This window comes from Nelumbo lutea, chromosome 5, assembly GCF_056320005.1.
Source record: "Nelumbo lutea isolate HS-2025 chromosome 5, American lotus-T2T, whole genome shotgun sequence".
NCBI lineage: Eukaryota > Viridiplantae > Streptophyta > Magnoliopsida > Proteales > Nelumbonaceae > Nelumbo > Nelumbo lutea.
This window is the reverse complement of record NC_142688.1, coordinates 39,231,336-39,250,852: the sequence shown is the minus strand read 5'-3', so window position 1 is coordinate 39,250,852 and position 19,517 is coordinate 39,231,336. Positions and strand designations below refer to the sequence as shown.

The 19,517-nt window shown below is 39.6% G+C and overlaps 1 protein-coding gene across 2 annotated transcripts in view; it reads left to right on the top strand.

Moving 5' to 3' along the window:
- Positions 1–19,517, top strand: part of TOP3A (topoisomerase 3alpha) — an 85,889-nt gene that overhangs the window by 16,085 nt on the left and 50,287 nt on the right. For both annotated transcript variants that reach the window (XM_088945147.1, XM_088945146.1), the window contains exons 8-10: positions 14,032–14,115; positions 17,083–17,262; positions 17,427–17,555. In XM_088945147.1, coding sequence (XP_088801273.1) covers positions 14,032–14,115; positions 17,083–17,262; positions 17,427–17,555 — 393 coding nt within the window. The remainder of the gene's footprint in view (positions 1–14,031; positions 14,116–17,082; positions 17,263–17,426; positions 17,556–19,517) is intronic.

Genomic DNA, 19,517 nt, shown 5'->3' with positions numbered 1-19,517 from the left:
CCTTGCTTCGACTCACCACCTCCCATCTAATCAAATGATTCTTTTTCTCTGCACCTGGTTCCCACAAAATATCCCTCATCAACTTTTCTATCTTCTTGGCTTCCCTAACAGGTATCCTAAAAGCAGACAAAAAGTAGATGGGTAAATTTGCGAGTGTGGCCCTAATCAAAGTTATTCTACCCCCAAAGAGATATAGTTTTTTTTCCAAGTCACTAGCCTTTTTTCAAACTTCTCTACCACTGGGATCCAAAACCTACTTTCCTTTGGAATTGCACCTAGGGGAAGTCCTAGATAGGTCAAGGGCCATGCAGAAATAGGGCATTCTAAGCAAGCAGCAATAGACTCCAACTCCCTTCCCTCCACGTTTAGCCCCACCACATAGCTCTTCTCAAGATTTATTTTTAGGTTTTAGACATTCTCAAAGAGGGTTATTATATTTCTCAGATTCCTTGCCCTCAACAAATCACATCCCTCACAAAAGATTATGATATCATCTGCAAACTGAAGGTGAGTATTCCTAATCTCCATCCTCTTATCAATCCAACCCGGTTTTCTATTGACAAAAGTCTACTAAAAACATCAACAACCAATGTGAAAAGGAAAGGGGACAATGGATCACCTTGTCTCAAGCCCTTACATGTAGGGAAAAAATCCTTTACTACTCCATTTACTAAAACTGAGTAATGACAAGACATCAGACAACCACCTATCCACTTGCACCATCTATCCCCAAAACCACACTTTTTGAGTACTTCTAGCAGAAAACTCCAATCCACTAAATCATAGGCCTTTTCAAGATCCATTTTGCAAACAAACCTTGCCTACCTAATCTTCTCATCTCTTCCACACTTTCATTTGCTATTAAAATTTGGTCAACTTTTTGTTTACCATGAACAAAAGCACCTTGAGCTTGACTTATGATGGGGGGAAGAGCCTACCTTTGCTAGTATCTTATAGATGCTTGTTACCATGCTGATTGGCCTAAGGTCTTTGGGATGTTTGGCCTCTTTCTTCTTAGGGACCAGGGCTAGGAAAGTGGCATTTACTCCACGTTTAATGACAAACTGTTCCTTAAATTCTTTGAAAACTTCTAACAAGTCTCCTTCAATTATGTTCCAATGGTCTTGAAAGAAAGCCAGAGTAAATCCATCTGGCCCTGGTGCCTTAGATCTATCCATTGAAAAAATTGCTTGTTAGATTTCCTCCTCCTCAAAACTCCTTTCCACCCACAATTTCATCTCTTCAAACAGTGTAGGCCAATCCAACCCAGCCAACTCCACTCGACTGGCTAGAGGTTTCCTTAATATAGATTTGAAGTGCATTATAAAACAATTGGCTATTTCCTCTTAAGAGTCCAACTCCACACCATCCACTTCAAGTTTAGTCACCAAGTTTTTCCTTCTTCCATTTGCCATCTCATGAAAAAATTTGGTATTCCTGTCACCTTTCTTTATCCATTCATGCTTAGATTTCTGCCTCCAAGATATTTCTTCTCGCAAAATAACCTCTAATTCCTTTTTCAACCTCCACCTTAATTCTCTTTCCTGAGTATTCATGGTTCGTTGAGATTCCTTCTCATCCAGGTCCTCTATTTCGGTCATCAGATTGGATTTTTGTTCCTTTATTCTCCCAAAAAGGTCCCTATCCCATTCTCTTAAGTTCCCCCCTCAAGATTTTCAACTTCTTATGAAACCTTACCCCTTTCTTCTTTACCCCCTCATATCTTGATTCCACCATTCCTCAATCTTTTTTACAAAATCTGGGTGTGTCAGCCACATATTTTCGAATCTAAAGGGTTTGGGTCCACTCCTGAAAGGTTCTTGTTCTAGCTCAATGGGACAATGGTTAGAGGTAACTCTAGGTAGAGCTTTGGATAGCAAGTCTCTCCAATGATTTTCCCATCTTTCGTTAAAAAGGAATCTATCAAGCTTCGAGCAAGTTGGGCTTTCTTGGAAGTTGGACCAAGTACAAAGGCACTGCACAAGAGGAAGCTCCTTAAGCTCACTACAATTAATAAAATCATTAGATTTTCTCATACTAGTTGTAATGAGCTGTTGGGGGTTATTTGTCTCATTAACGTAGCGTAATACATTAAAATTGCCACCCAAACACTAAGGACCCTCCTATAGCCCTTGGATTCCATATAACTCTTCCCAAAATTCATTCCTCTCTCTATAGATATTAGGGCCATACACATTGGTCAACACCCAAATGAAACCATCGTTCATCGACTTGAACTTTACAGACACCGAAAAGCTTCCTATTAACTCCTCTTCTGCCTCTACAACATTCTCTCTCCACAATGTGACAATATCCCTTGAAGCCCCCCAAGAGGGTGCAAAGGCCCAACTTATTCCTCTTGACTTCCACACACTTCTAGCCCATCTTTTGTCAAATTCAACTAATTTGGTCTCCTGTAGCATCACTATATCAGGCCTATTCCTTCTGAGCAGGTCTTTAATTAACCTCCTTTTCCTTGCGCTCCCTAAGCCCCTCACATTCCAACTGATGATTTTCATGGGAAACAAAATTTTAGAGCCCAACTAAGGTTAAAGGTTCCTACTTGGGAGTCTTTTTTCTTCCCCTTCTGCCACTAAACTCAATGTCCCCTTCTATATTTGAAATCAGCCTCTCTACCTCGGTTCTTTTCTTTTTCTTTCTATTATTTCCCACTCCCCGGGTGCTTGGACAGTTTATTGGGTTCCCATTCTCATATGTGTTTCCTCCAAATAATCCTCTGTGGTCTTATACTCCTCCAATAGTTCACAGATTTGCCCCCATATCCCTTCTAATTCTTCCTCCTGCAATTTTTTCAAGAGTAGCTCTCCCCCCTCATTTTCACAGTTTTTGTCAACATTCTCAGAAACCACACCCAACCCCTCCCTTTGCTTGTACTCCTCAAGGAGAGCACATATTATATTCCAGATTCTCTTTAACTCCTATTGCTTTTTTCTCAGCTGAAGCTCTCTCTCCTTTTCAACACAACCATTAGCTATGCCCACACCTTCCCCTCTAAAAGCTGTTCTTTCCAGTTGAGAAGCTGAGATACTTGTTTCAAGCATAGAACCCACACCAATACCAAAAACCAAATGAATAGACATACCTATACCAGTATGGGGCAAGGACGAAGGTTCTGAAGTCCCAAAAAGGTAATCAGGGGCTGCCGCCAAACCTTGTGTCTGAGGAGAAAGTGGAAGTGTATTTGGTTCTATTAAAGCTGTGTTAACTGTAACATCCAAATCCACCTTAGCATTTTGTCCTCCAACCGCTGAATCTATGTTCTGTGAACAGAAAGATTCATGTTCCTCTGATTCGATGAAGAGAGTGTGTTGCTCTGTTGAAAAGGGAATAGGCTCTGGGTTAAGTGTCCCCTGTGTTTCCTTTGTAGGCTCTACTGGATTTACCGCAAATTTTGGTGACCTAAGAGTTTGTAAAACTTCCTCCTGGACGTCTTCTGATGGGCCCAAGGCATCATCTTCTAAAAAAAGTAAGTCTTGTGAAAGCTTTCGTCCTCTAAGATCGGCCTCGACAGCCGCAGATCCACACTACCAAGGCTGATTGTGTCGTTTGTGTTAGACTCTGAAGAAAAATCCTCCTCTTTGAAGCTGTCTTCCTCCTCCATTTCTAACTGACTGCATCTGACACTTCGGGGATTGCGACGGTCATATGAGAGATTCTGTAGCTTCTTGGACGGAATCCACTGTAAAGAGCTCCCATTCTGCATTCCAATATGTACCTTCTTCCTGTTGCTGTAACTCTTTCTTTCCAACTTGGGTTCTTTCCTTTGTTTGCAGTCTCAACCAGAAAATCTTTGAGCCATTCCATTGTCTCTTTTCCTTCTACCAATACAGTTGCCTTCTGCTTCTCCCTTATCTTCAAGCTAAGTTGTCCCTTGATTTTTAACTCGAACAGAAAATTCTTTGCCTCCACTTTCAGGAAGTTTCTCCACCTTGAAGTCGCCATGAAACCTTCAGACCCACAGTCTGCCATCCCTTAGGTTTTCCTTTAGCAATAGTTCCAAGAGTTGGCAAGCTTTTATTGATGTATGATCCTTCTTTTCGTCTCAAACCATTGGTTTCAGCTCTGGAGCTCTCAGAACCTGCCAGATCAATGAGGTTCAACTGTGACAATCTTACTGCTTCTCCTTCGCTGTTTTCACCATATGGACTGCTCTCTATTGTCTGAATCATCATATGCTCAAGTATGAACCCACATTACTTATTAACTTTAGGAATCTCATCTTCAGTAGATAACGTTATAGTTAAGAGAAGGCTTAGTGAGTTGAGTTGAGCAGGTAATGTTATACCATGATCAACTTCCAGACAGCCTCAAGTTTATAATATGGCTTAACATATTTAGAAAAACCAAGAACTATAGATGAAAATGCCCTATATTTGATCTGCAATTGTCATCCTTGGCTTTCCTTTTCTTTTCTTGTGTACATGGTGATGGGGATCGGTCCAGGCATTATAAGACCTATTTTTGTAAGAAGACCAAGAAACAGGTTCTGGCATGTACCTCACTTTGTGCCTTACGCCAAAGGAGTTTGGAAGCCCTTGAACTTTTGTTCTGTTAGTACCCTGAGTAATATCTCTACTCTGCCATGAGTTGAAACTTGTAACCATTAGATGCTTCTTACTGCTCCGTTTATAAAGTGGACCATCTATGAGTTAACCGACATCAGTATAAGCCTTAACCTTTATATGGCAATGCTTGCCAAAATAGTAGCCTCTTCTCTAGCCAGGAAATCTGCTAGTGAATTGGCAGACATTTGGATCCATCTAAAAGAAGAGATGGTTATGGCATGTAGATACAGCCATGAACTATCAATATCCTTCTTTATCCATTGAATAACCAATTGGGGATCTCCTTCAATCTCCATTCTTCTATATCCCATCAAAATTGCCAGCCTCAGTCCATGAAGTAGGGATACCACACAAACTAAAATTCCAATTCCAATTGGACCTAGTGGAAATTTGGCAGGATTGGGTTGTGGGTTGAGCTTCAACCCAATCCATCTGACCTGCCAACCCATTAATGACCCATTTAAATTAAATGGATTGGGTTCAACCCAACCAAAACCACTTTGACCCAACCCATTAACCTTGTAATAACTTCACATGAAAGATGCTTAAACTAAAAAGCAACTCACTTTTGACAACATTGTTAAGCATGGCCTAATGGTAAAAGTGTTGTCTTACACATGAGTGTTCTAGGTTCAAATCACATCACAAGCACATAATTTTTACATGGAAAATTTAAGAGCAATTAATATGGCTTGTATACGGTCAAACTATGTGGATCTAGACCGGATCAGATCAGACCAAACCACCTGATTGGGTTTGTGGTTGGTTGAATGTTTAGGGCAGAACTAGACTGGACCGATCAAATGGAATGGTTGAGTTTGGTTTAATTTGAGTCAAGGCACAGTTGGACTGTTTGGGCATGAATCAGACCAGGCTGTTTGACTTTGGACTGGACTAACCCAACCCAAACTGGACTGAACCGAACCAAGTGACTAGGTTTGGGGTTGCTTTGAGTCAGGCACAGTTGGACTGTTTGGGCATGAATCAGACCAGGCTGAGCCAAACCAAATTGGACCATTTGGGGTAGGTCGGACCGGGCCGTCTAAAACCGAATAGACCATCAAGCAAACCATGGTGACCTGATTTGGGCTTGGGTTCAAGTTAATATGGGTAAATTGTGTTGGCCCGAACTAGAATAGTCCATATAAATTGATTGGTTGAACTAGTTCAAACCTAATAAGGCCATGACTGGATTTGAATGAATTTGAGTTGGGTATGGCTGAATCTCTCAATTCTACTTGGATCTAAATCAGATTAGATCAATTGGGCCACCGAACCATCTAATCAGATTTGAATTAATTTGGACTATGGGTGCACCGCATTGACCCAAACCGGATCACACCACCATTTGACTAAGCTTGAGTTTAGGTTAATTCAGGTTAGGTATGGTTGCACCGTATTTGTGCCAACCCAACCCAACCTGAATGAGAAACTAGCTAGGAAAATCATATTTGTATTATTAGTGGTTAACTCGTTGGGTACCCCCAACCCAACCCATTTAAATTGACCTAACGGTTGATTCAACCCATTTGCAACCCGCTAAGTAAATAGACAGTTTGGGCAAGTTATAAAGTGGGTGGGTTGGGTGGGTTCAACGGGTTGGGAATGAAATTGCCACCGCTAATTGGACCCAAATACACTACACTAGTAGGATACCACGTTGGTTTTGAATTCTTTAGTTTTTTTAATAGTAAAAATTTATTAAACATAAAAAGAGAATATGGATGGAAACCTCTTAGATATCCTTTAGAAATTTTGGTTTGCGTTTGATTTTGTAATGTGATTTGACAGTAGAAGAAAAACAACCTTTTGAAAAGAATGGATTGTTTAAAAAGTTGCAGAAAATCAAAAGAAAGTAGTAGAAATCAGGTTTCAAGAAGAGAGAGAAGAAGAAGAAGGTGGCGGCAACTAGGGTTCTGAGAGAGATTTTCGAACATAACCTTGTCTCTTACACCCTTAATTCCATTTAATAATTTACAAAGAGGCCCCTAGTTGGGCAGAAAATTAAAAAACATAACACAAGAAAGAATAAAGCCTGGATTAAGGCCCATTACAACAAAGAACATAAAAAAATAAATAAGGATAAACAGCCTATGGGCCATTTGGCCCATCTTCTCTACACTCCCCCTCAAGCTAAGAATAGATGTCAATCATGCCAAGCTTGCTAGTATCATACTGAAGTTTAGCCTTGGGAATGCCCTTGGTGAGGAAATCAGCTAACTGTCCTTTAGAAGTGATGAAAGGTAGACACACTTCTCCAGAAGCCACTCTTTCTCGAATGGTGTCTGTCAACTTCAATATGTTTAATTCTGTCATGTTGCACTGGATTGTGAGCAATGCTGATGACAGCCTGATTATCACAGTATAACATAATTGGCTTATCATGCTCAATTCTAAGTGCCTCCATCAAGGATCTAAGCCACAGTAGTTCAGAAAATCCATGAGCCATGGTTCTGTATTCAGCTTCGGCTGAAGATCGGGCAACAACTGATTGTTTCTTGCTTTTCCAAGAGACAATATTACCTACCATCAAGTTATAGTACCCAGAGGTAGATCTTCTGTCATCAATGTTTCCAGCCCAATGAACATCTATGTAGGCTTCAAGTTTCATATGGCCATGCTTAGCAAATAGAATTCCCTTTCTAGGGGAACCCTTCAAATAACATAGAATCTGCTATGTTGTTGCCGTGTGAGTATCCCTAGGAGCATGCATGAACTGACTAATGCAACTGACAACATATGCAATGTCTAGCCAAGTCATGCATAGATAGACAAGTTTTCCAAGTAGTCTCTGGAAGACTCCCTTGTCTTTCAACAATATTCCATCTGAAGCAGAGAATTTATGACTCATATCAATAGGAGTCGCAATTGGTCTAGCACCCATCTTCCCTGTTTCAGAGAGCAAATCAAGTACATACTTTCTCTGAGAGATATGTATCCCATCATTGGATCTAGCAACTTCTATGCCAAGAAAGTATCTAAATTCCCCTAGATCTTTGATCTCAAACTCTGTATGAAGGAAGATTTGAGATCATTAATCCCTAATACATTATTACCAGTCACAACAATATCATCAACATAATCAGGTAAACGACCAAGGATCCTCTCCTCTTCACAAAGAGGGTATAATCAGACTGTGTCTGTACATAGCCAAAGCTAACAAGGGCAGCCCTAAACCTTTCAAACCATGCTCTAGGGGACTGTTTAAGTTCATAAAGAGATTTCTTCAGCCTGCAGACCTTCCCTTTCATATTTGTTTCATACATCCCTAGAGGAAGAGACATATAGACCTCCTCATGTAACTCTCCATTCAGAAATGCATTCTTTACATCCAATTGATAAAGTGGCCAGTCTGAGTGTGTAGACAGAGATAGCAAAACTCTCACAGAAGTCATCTTGGCAATAGGAGCAAAGGTCTCCAAATGATCAATCCCATATGCCTGTGTATAACCTTTTGCAACAAGCCTAGCCTTGTACCTTTCAATGGTGCCATCAACATGATATTTGATAGTAAAAACCCACTTACAGCCTACTGGATCCTTCTCTTCAAGCAAATCAACCACTTCCCAAGTGTCATTCTTGTGTTGGGCATCAATTTCTGTTCTCATAGCATCCCTCCATTCTGGAATAGTAAGAGCTTCTGACACAGACCTGGAAATTGGGTTAGAAGCAATAGAGAAAGGTAAGCAAAATATGAACGAGAGAGCAAACTATAAGAAAGGTGTTTGGAAATTCAATGTGTAGTACACTTCTTTTTTCCTTTCCTAATAGCAATAGGGATATCAAGGTCTGGGAAGGATGACTCCAAAGGGGTCCTAACACAGTAATTGTTGTCTCTTTTGTGATTGGAAGTGAAGGAGGCTAATGTGCTGTAGGGGAAACAATCTGCTCATTTTTGGTTCTCCGCCGTTGGTACTACCTGGGATTAAAAAGAGGGCGAGGAGGTAAAGGAGGAGGGATAGGAACACTGGAATGAGAATAAAATGACTAATCCTCCCTTGACTCATTTGAAGGAGGAAGAGTCTCAACAGAAGACTCAACTGGGACAGAAAGGGGAAGAGAAAACAGCTATGGCAAATTCTCCCCCTTTGGACAATGCCTCTCTTGAGAAGAATCATAAAAGGAAGAGAGCTCATCAAAGGTGACATCTATGGAGACGTACTGAGTGCCAGTCTTCCTATCAAAACAATAGTAGCCCTTTTGTGTCAGGGAATAACCAAGGAAGATACACTTGTGGGCTTTTGGTTCAAATTTATGTCTCTGGACACTTGGGATATGTACATAACAAGTGCAGCCAAAGACACGAAGAGGAATAGGAAAAAGATCCTTGCTCAGATGAAGAAGACTGAAGGGAGACTTAAACCCTAAAACCTTGGATGACATACGGTTGATTAGATTGGTTGCAGTGAGAACAACATCAACCCAAAATTTTGTAGGGACATGTGAGGAAAATAGAATACTTCTTGCAACTTCAACAATATGCCTATTTTTTCTTTCAACAACTCCATTTTGTTCAGTGGTCCTAACACAGGAGCCTTGGTGAATAACCGATCAATGAGATAGCAGGTCAGGTTTTTCTCAAAATATTCTTTTGCATTGTCGGATTTGAAAATTTTAATTCTGGTATCAAACTGGGTTAGGACAAATTCATGGAATTGCCTCACAAGTTTGGAGCTTCATCAAATATATCCAAGTGAATTGAGAAAAGTCATCAATGAACATGATAAAATATTTGTAGCCACCTATAAAAGGTTAGTGGTAAGGCCCTCACACATCAGAGTGCACAATATGAAAAGGAGAAGATCTTTTATTACTCAAAGGATAATTGCTTCTACAATGTTTTGACAATTCACATGACTCACAATGAAGACTGGATAGACTAATTCCCTTAAACAATTCTAGGAATAAATGACTTAATGCAAAAAAAGAAAGATGACCCAAACGAAAATGACATAACATGACTCGACTAGTGGACTCTGTAGATGTAGACCCAAAGCCAACTTTTCCAGGTTGTTCATGGCTCTGTCCAGGAGTGTCCAACAGATATATTCCATTACCCTCATGGCCACTCCCAATCACTTTCTGAGACTCCAAATCCTGAAAAACATAATAGGAAGGAAAGAAGGTTACACAACAGTTCAATGACTTAGTTAGGCTACTTACAGATAACAAATTTGTATTTAGCTTGGGTACATGAAGAGCAAAAGGAAGTACCAAGGAATCTGTAGCCTTGATGGTTCCCTTGCCGGAGATTGGGGCAAGAGAGCCATCGACTAGGGTGATTTTGTCACAGCTAGGAAGTAAATCATAAGAAACAAACAAATTGGAAAGGCTGGTCATATGATCAGAAGCACTAGAATCAATAATCCAAGGGTTTCTACAATTACCTGAAATAGTTGCATGATTGGCAGAAGCCCATATACCTGAATGAGCAAATGCAGAAGAGGTTGAATTTCCTTGAGGGTTGGAAGAAGAGGCCACATCCTCCCAAACTTCTCATATTCTGCCTTCATAGCTGCTAACTGCTCATTACCAGTCATCTCTTCAATTTGGTATTTGCCACTATCTGGACCAACAACAATATTATCAGACTTCTTTTGAAACCGAAGAGGAAGAAGCTTAGGATGCAATTTCCAACACTTGTCTTTAGTGTGTTTTGGCTTTTTACGTTTCTCACAAATAATTTCTTTCTTCCCTGAGCTACTTGGAGTCCCTGCAACCCCCTTGGGTTTCACTCTCATATTAGCAAAGTGATCATTTAGACTAGTCCCTTGGACCTGGACAAGTCTCCTACTTTCTTCACTACTTACCAAGGCATAGGCTTGAGACAGTGCAACACTATCATTGGATAAAATATTTTGCTTTGTGATGTAATACTCTGGATTCAGCCCTATCAAAAACTCAAACACCTTGTTTCTCTCAACAAGTTTCCTGTAGGTCTCAGCATCATTAGTGGTGTCCCAAGCTACAACTTCTATCAAATCAATTTCTTGCCATGAAGACTTCAGTATTGAGAAATACACAACTAATGGTTTCTCTCCCTATCTCAAATTCTTCACATCACTTCTCAGCTTGTAAACTCTGACCACATTTAATTTCTGGGAATAGGTTTCAGCAACACTATCCCAAATTTCCTTTTCTGAATTCATCCAAATAGTGTTGACTAATCTGTGGTTGCATTAAGTTCACAAGCCATCCAATAATAGTATAATTTTCTTGCATCCATTTTTCATATGATGGATCATCTTCCAAAGGAGCCTTCTTGCTTTCGGAGATAAAACCCCATTCGCCTCTATTGTAGATATAAATTTTTATTGATTGTGACCAAGCCAGATAATTAGTTCCATCCAACTTGACTATGGTCACAGCCAGTAGAGAGTCTACAGAGGCTCCCGGAACCTGTAACAACATGCTTGTTTTCAACTTCTGAAGGGTTCATCTTCTTAAATACTTCGAAAATAACTTCTAACAACTTTGAATAACAACAAATGAAGACAGAACAAAAATTGTGCTATGAAGCAACCTCTATGTAGCTGTACCAGCTACTTGCGTCACACCTGAAAGCCGGGAGAAACAGAAAATCTCAACCGCTCCTTGTAGATTTCACAAAACACCAGTCCACTTGATTCGATCTTCAAGATGAAGGATGAGAAGTGAAGGGATTAAAGATCCATCGTATGGACGCCCAAATCTTGCGGAATAAAGGGGCGAATTTCAAAAATTTTTCTCTCCCTTTTAACTAGGAATCTCATTCCCTATTTAGAAAATCATATTTTCAAGGATGAGTCTTGAACCATAAACTGAATCAGATCTGAACCAAAAGGAGTAGGAGAGGATTATACCTAATACGGAGAAATAGTATCTCCCAACGAAGGTGTTCACGCCCAAGGAAGGATCCAAAGACTGCTCCCACTGAAGATGGCGTAGTGTAGGATGGAGCAAAATCAACAGTATTCTTCTCCAAGAATTCTGTCCTTCACAAGAAACAACAGGATGGCACATGAGCACAGCTTCCTATCAATTCTTTCTCAAAAAACTGATGTCAAGATCGAATCTTGACTTCTCCCACAACCGGAGATCGAACTGGATGTCTGGTGGCTGCAGGAAGGAGGCGGCAAGAAAGATCTTTGCAGGGATTGCAGAAATCTTTCTTCTGTGATTTCAGGTCTGAAGAGGATCTGATTATGTGTTTTCTCTAAAGGCTGCCGCCCCCTCCTTCTTTGTAACTCCAAAGGATCAACTCGTAATCCTATTAGGAGTTGCTGCTCCAAATCTTATTTGGATCAAAACATCTCTTTAGGTGATAAGGATAAACCCTTATCTTATCTACAGATTGGATCAACCTTCTCCTAATCTAATTAGGAGGTTTCCAAATCCAAATCTTATTTAGATCTGGACTCTCTGAGTGGATGGGGTTAAGGCCCTATCCTATCAGCTGATCCATCTCAGAATTCGCCCATATTTAACTTATTAAATAAGTCCAGTTCGAAATGGGCTTTAGGCCCATTAAGCTTATGTGCTCACTTAACCTTCCTAACTGCTGCCCAGTTGGGCTTCCTTGTATGGCGTGAGACCCAAGCATTGATCTACACATTAGCCACATGGGTTCGGCCCAGCCTTTGTTACAAGGCCTGGCCGAATACACTGCTGTGGACAGTGCACCCCCTGAAACCCATCAAATGGGCTCTATGGGCCCAACACTTATCCTAAGTGGTCCTTGGGCCAAGCCACCTTGTAACACCCAGGGACTGTGGGCAGATGCAAGATTAGCCCATCAGGTATTATCCTCAATGGTCTTACACTCAACCTCTCAGCCCATAATGATCAAACACTGCCCAACAAGAGAGGACCTCTCCCTCAGCTGCAAAGAACAGTGTTGCACTCTCTACTTATATGGATCCCAGGAATTAAAACCTTTTTGCAAACCTTTTAGAAACCATAATATATATACTTTTATATCTCATATAAAATATACTTTGCAAAACAAATCTCAACGATTGAAATCGGCTGCCGGCAGTCTTGGTTTCCATCAGTGAGAGTGCATCCCTGATCATTACCTTTGTCTGACAAAGGGCTGATCCTGTCACTATGATCACCCACTCAGATGAATTCTCAAACTGTCCCAACATACACAGGTTTTGACCCCCGCTAAGGATCTCACTGATTGGTACATCAAAGACAGCCCAATCCGACACCTAGTGCAGTATCATAATCGAGTCTAGGGGTCGGGTGTAACTTTCCAGTTTTGCCCATTAATCTCCAAGGTCCAGGGCAATACTGGAAATCTGGTCAAGTTCAAAGATTTAATTAATCCTACACTGCATGTGCCTAGGGTCTCACCCTGGCAGCTGAGACAGTTCACCCCAACCGACTTGGTGGCACTACAGTGTCAGCCTTATCAGGATAGGTCTGCCCAGACCGACCCACTGGCTGTGAACATTCTAAACTAACACGAGTCTCATTAAGTGTCAAGTTTAAGGGTATTACACAGAAACATACCAAGGGAACATGAACCAAATATGCACTTTTATTCATTTACAATAAATTCATAAAGTACATCATTCTGATTGAAGATGAAGATTTCACAAAACACCAGTCCACTTGATTCAATCTTCAAGATGAAGGATGAGAAGACCTTCAGTCGCTGAGCGCCCAGGTCAAACTCCTTGTGGGCAATCAGATTTCTCCAGAAAATTAGGGTTTCAGGCAACGCACTTGAATCTGTCTGGAGGACAACAAAACCAGTCCCCTTCTCTCCAGAAACCACTAACAGCTGGGCTGAAATAGGTTTCTCTAACTATTCATACGATTCAGTTCTCCATACACTTGTATGGGAAAAAAGAGGTAAAAAGAGGGAAAAGTTGAGCCTGCTCTGATACCAAGAAGAAAAGCAACCTTTTGAAAAGAAAGGACTGTTTAAAAAGTTGCAGAAATTCAAAAGAAAGTAGCAGAAATCAGGTTTCAAGAAGAGAGAAGAAGAAGAAGAAAGTGACGGCAACTAGGGTTTTGAGAGAGAGATTTTCGAACATAACCTTCTCTCTTACACCCCTAATTCCATTTCATTAAGTTAAACTTTAATAATTTACAGAGTAGCCCCTAGTTGGGCAGAAAATTAAAAAACATAACACAAGAAAGAATAAAGCCCAGATTAAGGCCCATTACTGCAAAGAACATAAAAAAATAAAGAAGGATAAACGGCCTATGGGCCATTCGGCCCATCTTCTCTACAACAGTCCCACAGGAAAAAAAACTTTCTGCCTTGTCGTGTGTTCTCAGATTCTTGAATTCTCATCCATTGTACAAATAATCATATTGGTGTATTATGCTTGTTATTATCTATTTTTTTTTAATATTAGTTTTTTATTCATATAATTATGTGGGTAGATTTTACTTTTGTTCTTTTACTGCATGCTTCAAGGTAACCCCCTTCTTCGTATTGGCTCAGGTGGCAGAGGAGCTCTATCAGTCCGGTTTCATCAGTTATCCCCGTACAGAGACCGACTGCTTTTCAGCAAGGACAGACTTGCATGTCAGTAATCTTATTTAGACATTAATATTCTAAATTGTGAGAAAAATGTCAATTCAAGTTGTTATTTCTATAAATATTAGTTGGTTTCACTTAATAAAACCAGTAAAACTATGATTGCATTCTGCCAAACCCCAGCCATAATGATATTGTTGCTTAATGCTTCTTTGGGAAGTGATGCTAGCCATTATATATAAAATCAAAGAGCAATTTGGGAGTCTATGCTGGAAGTGACCTTATTCTGCCATTTCTTACATTTTCTTATAACCAACTATGATCCTTTTGTTTTATTTTACTTTTAGTGTCAAGTCCATGTCTGCTTTGTCAGGTCCTTTTGTCCAGGCAATGACAGGCCTGGGATGGTTATATACCCATTATACCCTTTGCTAAGACTGGGCCGATCAAGGCCCAAGATGACCCTTTTCCTGGAGGTGTACTTTTTATGGAAATCCTTGGAGTTTGTGTTACAGGTCATTATGGTTTATTGTTGAGGGGTGGGCCCCTGTTTGGGGTTTGGTCCGTTTTCTCATGGGCTCTGTTGTAGTATGTTCCTGTGTTTGATTAAAAAAATACAGGTCGTTATTGTTTGGGAAGTAATGGTCTAAGAGCACACGTGGTCTAAGGTTTATAAGATCTATATTGGTGAAGACCCTGATTTTTTTATCAGTGGGCCTTCATTGTCTGCCAGTGCAAAGTGGGAAGATGGTGTGGTTCAGGAGCTGTTCGAGTTCAGAAGTTAGAGGAAGTGATTTTATCTGGTTATATGAGTTGTCTAGAAACATCAGTTGCAGTAATTGGTAATATTGCTATGGCAGAATGTTGTGATGGTAGTGCCCCATTATAGTTTGAGGAAAGTTCCATATGATCCCAAATGCTTCAAAGAAATATAACAAAAAAAAAAAAAAACCGTACTATCTTCACTATGGAGGAACAGATGATTTATTGTTTCAGCTTCTTTCTGACTAAGAATGCATGTACTGAATACCCCATACCCTTATTAAACAGATTGCGCACCATCATCTTTTACCCTACGATGTTATCCACACCATGAAAGCTATTTCTTATGGGCCAAGAGATATCCACACCAAATTGGATGGACCATTATAATAAATGTGTTAGATACAGACTTATCAAAAAAAAGTGTTCGATACGGTATATTGGTGTATCAAATTGAAGTCTGGGTGGGTCAGTATTAGTCTCATGAGGATTAGGATATGATTAATTTGGATATTTATATTTTTCTCGTTAGTTTGTATATAAGTCTCTTGTCATCACTGGATTAATAAGTAATGTAATCATTTATCTTCTAAGCCTTTATGATATCTGAGCCACCAATCTGGCTCTAGTGATGCTTCCTCTGCTGCTGCTGTCCTGTTGTAGCTAGCATCACTTGCTGCCCATTGGTCTCAAATGTGTATTCTTATGTCTAGTTTTCCTTTTTTTCCCAAAAGAGATCTGGTCCTGTTGCTAAGGCTGTATCTTGGGTCAGGCCAATCTGAACCCAGCCCCAAAAAGGTCAGGTTCAGTTGGTTGAATATTGGGTTAAGGTTGAGACATCAGGCAACCCGATCCAACCTGAGCCTGGTGTTTTTAATACATATGCACCTGCATATTCTACTGTTTGTACATACTGTAATAATTTTCCTTTGATTTTAGTTTTAAAGATCATGATTTTATGTGTCATTTAACTAGGATATAATTGGAACATGTAGTAATTGAAACACTCGTAAAAAACATGTAATAATTCAAAATTCATAAAATGTAATAATTCAGACTCTTAACTCTCATTTTCATGGATTGGCATCACTATCAATCCCTCTGTTCTCTTTTTCCTATCAACAACCCTAACCCATTTCAATATCATCCCCATCCTCTTTGTACTTCTAGTTCTAGAAACCCTTAACTCTCAATAGACATGATTGAAAGTTCAAACTTTGTCAAGGCATGATTCAAGTTTAAATGTTCAATTGAAGTTCTTTTGGAGCACAACTGCATAAGGCCAGACCTTAAACCATAGTTTGAATGCAAGCATAAGTTTTCTTTCTTTGTTCTTTTAGGTGTTATGTCTCTTGGATCTTGGTAGCAGTTGGGTGTTCTGATTTTTGTGTTTATGCAGTGGTCCCCTCAGGTTTTATTTGATGTTTATAATGTTCTTTACTTCTTTTTATCTCCTTAAAATATTTCTTGTGTTTGTTTTGTTTGAGGCATTTTTTGTTTATGGAATTGGAGATGAAAATCAGATTTTTGTGTTTATGCAGTGGTCCCCTCAGGTTTTGTTTGATGTTTATAATGTTCTTTACTTCTTTTTATCTCCTTAAAATATTTCTTGTGCTTGTTTTGTTTGAGGCATTTTTTGTTTGTGGAATTGGAGATGAAAATCATAGGTTTATGCAAAACCTGAGTTGCACAAAATTCTGATCTTTGTATCTTTTCCTTGAAAGTTGGTGAGTTAGTGGCTCATTTATCTTTTATTTTTTTTTTCCTAAAGCCAACTCAACCCCAATCAAACTGACCCAATCCAACCCAAAGTTAGAAATTAGTTTGCTTTTACTGCCCATGGATTGAGTTCTTGGGATTGAAGGTTAGGTTGGGCTAGGGTTGACCTCAACCTGAAGCAACCAGATCTGAGTTGCACCCTACCTGTTGTTTCAACAAGTAGCAATGGTGTCACCTACCCAATCATTTAGATTGCACAAAAATCTAGAATTCGATACTACTCTCTGACTGCTAACCTTATAACATTCCTGAATCAGGTCTCATCCTCAACCACTTCAAGGGGCTGGCCAAAATTCTCACTTTGCATTTCAAAGAGATCAAATTTTTCCAGCTCCAATCCCTGAGCCAAAAATTGTGATAAAAAAAAAAACAAAATAATGACACTGCATAGCTGATTTACACAGCCTAGCAAAGGTTGCAAAGCAGTGAGAGAGCAGATGGTATTGAATTTCCACTGAATTCTATTTGATGTAGGCAATTGTTCAAGAACAACAAGGACATCCTTTGTGGGGCTCATATGCACAAAGGCTACTGGATCCTGAAGCAAGGCTTTGGAGAAGTCCTAGCAATGGTGGTCATGATGACAAAGCACATCCACCCATTCATCCAACAAAGTACTCTGCTGGGGAATCTGGTTGGAGTCAAGACCACCATGTAAGTTGAGTCTTACCATAACCGTTAGAGAAGGAAATCATACTGAAAACTCTGTGAATCGTCTTCTAAATTGTATTTTATCTTGATTAAGGTGAATGGATGTCAATTTTTTAGAAGTAGACATTCCTTTCTGTCCATTGAGTTGCTTCTACAATTGACTGCAGAGACTGTATGAGCTTGTTGTTCGCCATTTCCTGGCCTGTGTCTCACAACCAGCAATTGGCGCTGAGACCATTGTTGAGATTGATATTGCTGGTGAACAGTTTTCTGTATCAGGACGTGTGATATTACAAGTAAGTATTTTATAACATTTTATATTTCTTCTGACCTAATGGAAGTATATGCTTCTTTGGTTGGGCTTTTCATTCTTCAACTTTGTAAGCCATGGCATTTTTTTCTTTTATCAATAACAAATAGCTTTTCATTAACAGAAATAAGGATTCAGTATATGAAAGGGGAGATGAGCTTTCTTGACTCACCTTACCAAGAAGTCCACCCAATAGGTGGGAAAAACAATTACAATTACAATTGAGCCGAGAGAATAGAAACCCTATTAACTCCTTGTTTAGCTAACCCATCCGCAGAAGAATTATCAGATCTTTTAATCCATGAGAATTTTACACCAATATCCTTTGTTAGCCACTTGAACTTCTTCTTTTCATTGCTGTAGTTCCACAGTACATTCATTTCTTCCTTCAACCTGCCCACTACCACCTTTGAATCTCCTTCTATAATCAACATCCTGATGCTCAATTCTTTAGCTCTTTGTACTCCTTCCAAAGTTTCTAGTATCTCAGCCCGAAGAGAGTCGCCTGTTTCAATTGGTCCTGAAAAAGGTGCAATTGCATTTCCTTCCTCATTCCTGAAAACTCCCCCAATGTCTGAAGGCCCAGGATTTCCAGCCCTGCTACCAACAAAATTCAGTTTGGAAAATCCACTAGGAGGAGACCGAATAGGACATTTAACCTCCTTTGCCGGTGTAGAAGTTGCTATCTCAATCCATTTCCTCTGTAACTCATCCACTGTAAATTCTTCAAACAAGTTCGAAGGCTTCAGCTAATGTACCACCCTTATTTGGATCACTTAAGTAAAGTTTCTAGGCTTTTCTCCTTATCTGAGAAGATCCTTGAGTTTGTCTTCCCATATTGTCCAGCATACAGCAGCCCTTGCGCACCTCCACATCACCCTTAGTTGTAGAAGCAAACAAGCTTTGCATATTAAGTGTGTGTGTGTGTGGGGGGGGTGGTCTACCTGCATCCAAAGAAAGAAATAAACCATTCCCAAATGCTTTTAGAAAAAAAAGGAAATTAATAAGTGATAACCAGTCTCGCCTTCGACCTTAAGTGTAAGCCATGGTATTTGTTTTGCCTATTATTGTCATTTGATTAGTGATGTATTCTATACTGCCTTGTATATTTTGTCCATGAAATCAGTTGTGAATTGCTTAAAAGCTGCAAATGGTGTGAAGAAGTTGGTTGTCTCTGAGACCATTAGTCTCCACAAAACCCTCCTAAGGTCCACTTACATTTTTTCAGTAACTGAAACTTTATTGATTGAATTAAAGAATGGTAATATTACATTGCAGTGCCTAAACATCATAAATTTGGCCTTGCCCCTGCTAGCCAGTGGGAGTCCCTTTCCACCATCAACCAACTGAGAGTCAAATCTTTGGCAAGTTTTCTTGTGAGACTGCTAATAATTCTGCCCTTGTTGAGTCACCAGACTCCCCACTACCCATGATTGTCTTACTATTCTGATATGATTCGCTTACTAAATTGTTATAAAACAAACGAAAAAGAACAAAGGCATACAACTACCAAAAAACAATTCTCTATCTAATCAAAACATATAGTAATAAAGGAGAGAAAAGTCAAGATGGGCAGGTTAATAACATAAGTAAAGAAGAGGAGATGGCTAAAAGACTAGAAGGGAAACAAAGAGAATACTATTTAAGTCTCTTAACATTCTATTGTCTTAGTGAAATTAATGAAATATCCCTGAAATTTCCCCATTTCTACATGCCTAAATGTTTATCAATATTTAAATTGCAAACCGTGCTTCGAAGTAGAGATTTATAATGAAAGAGATTGCACTACTGGCTGAAAATTCTGAGAACAGGTTATATCTGGGTTCCAAGTTCAGCTAATAGTGTTGTAGATAAAGTATATATCTGAGGGGAGGCTATAGTGAGGGTTAGGTCAATTGTGGATGTGCTTTGGCACAACTTAGTTGTATATATCAGTCTTATATAGTTA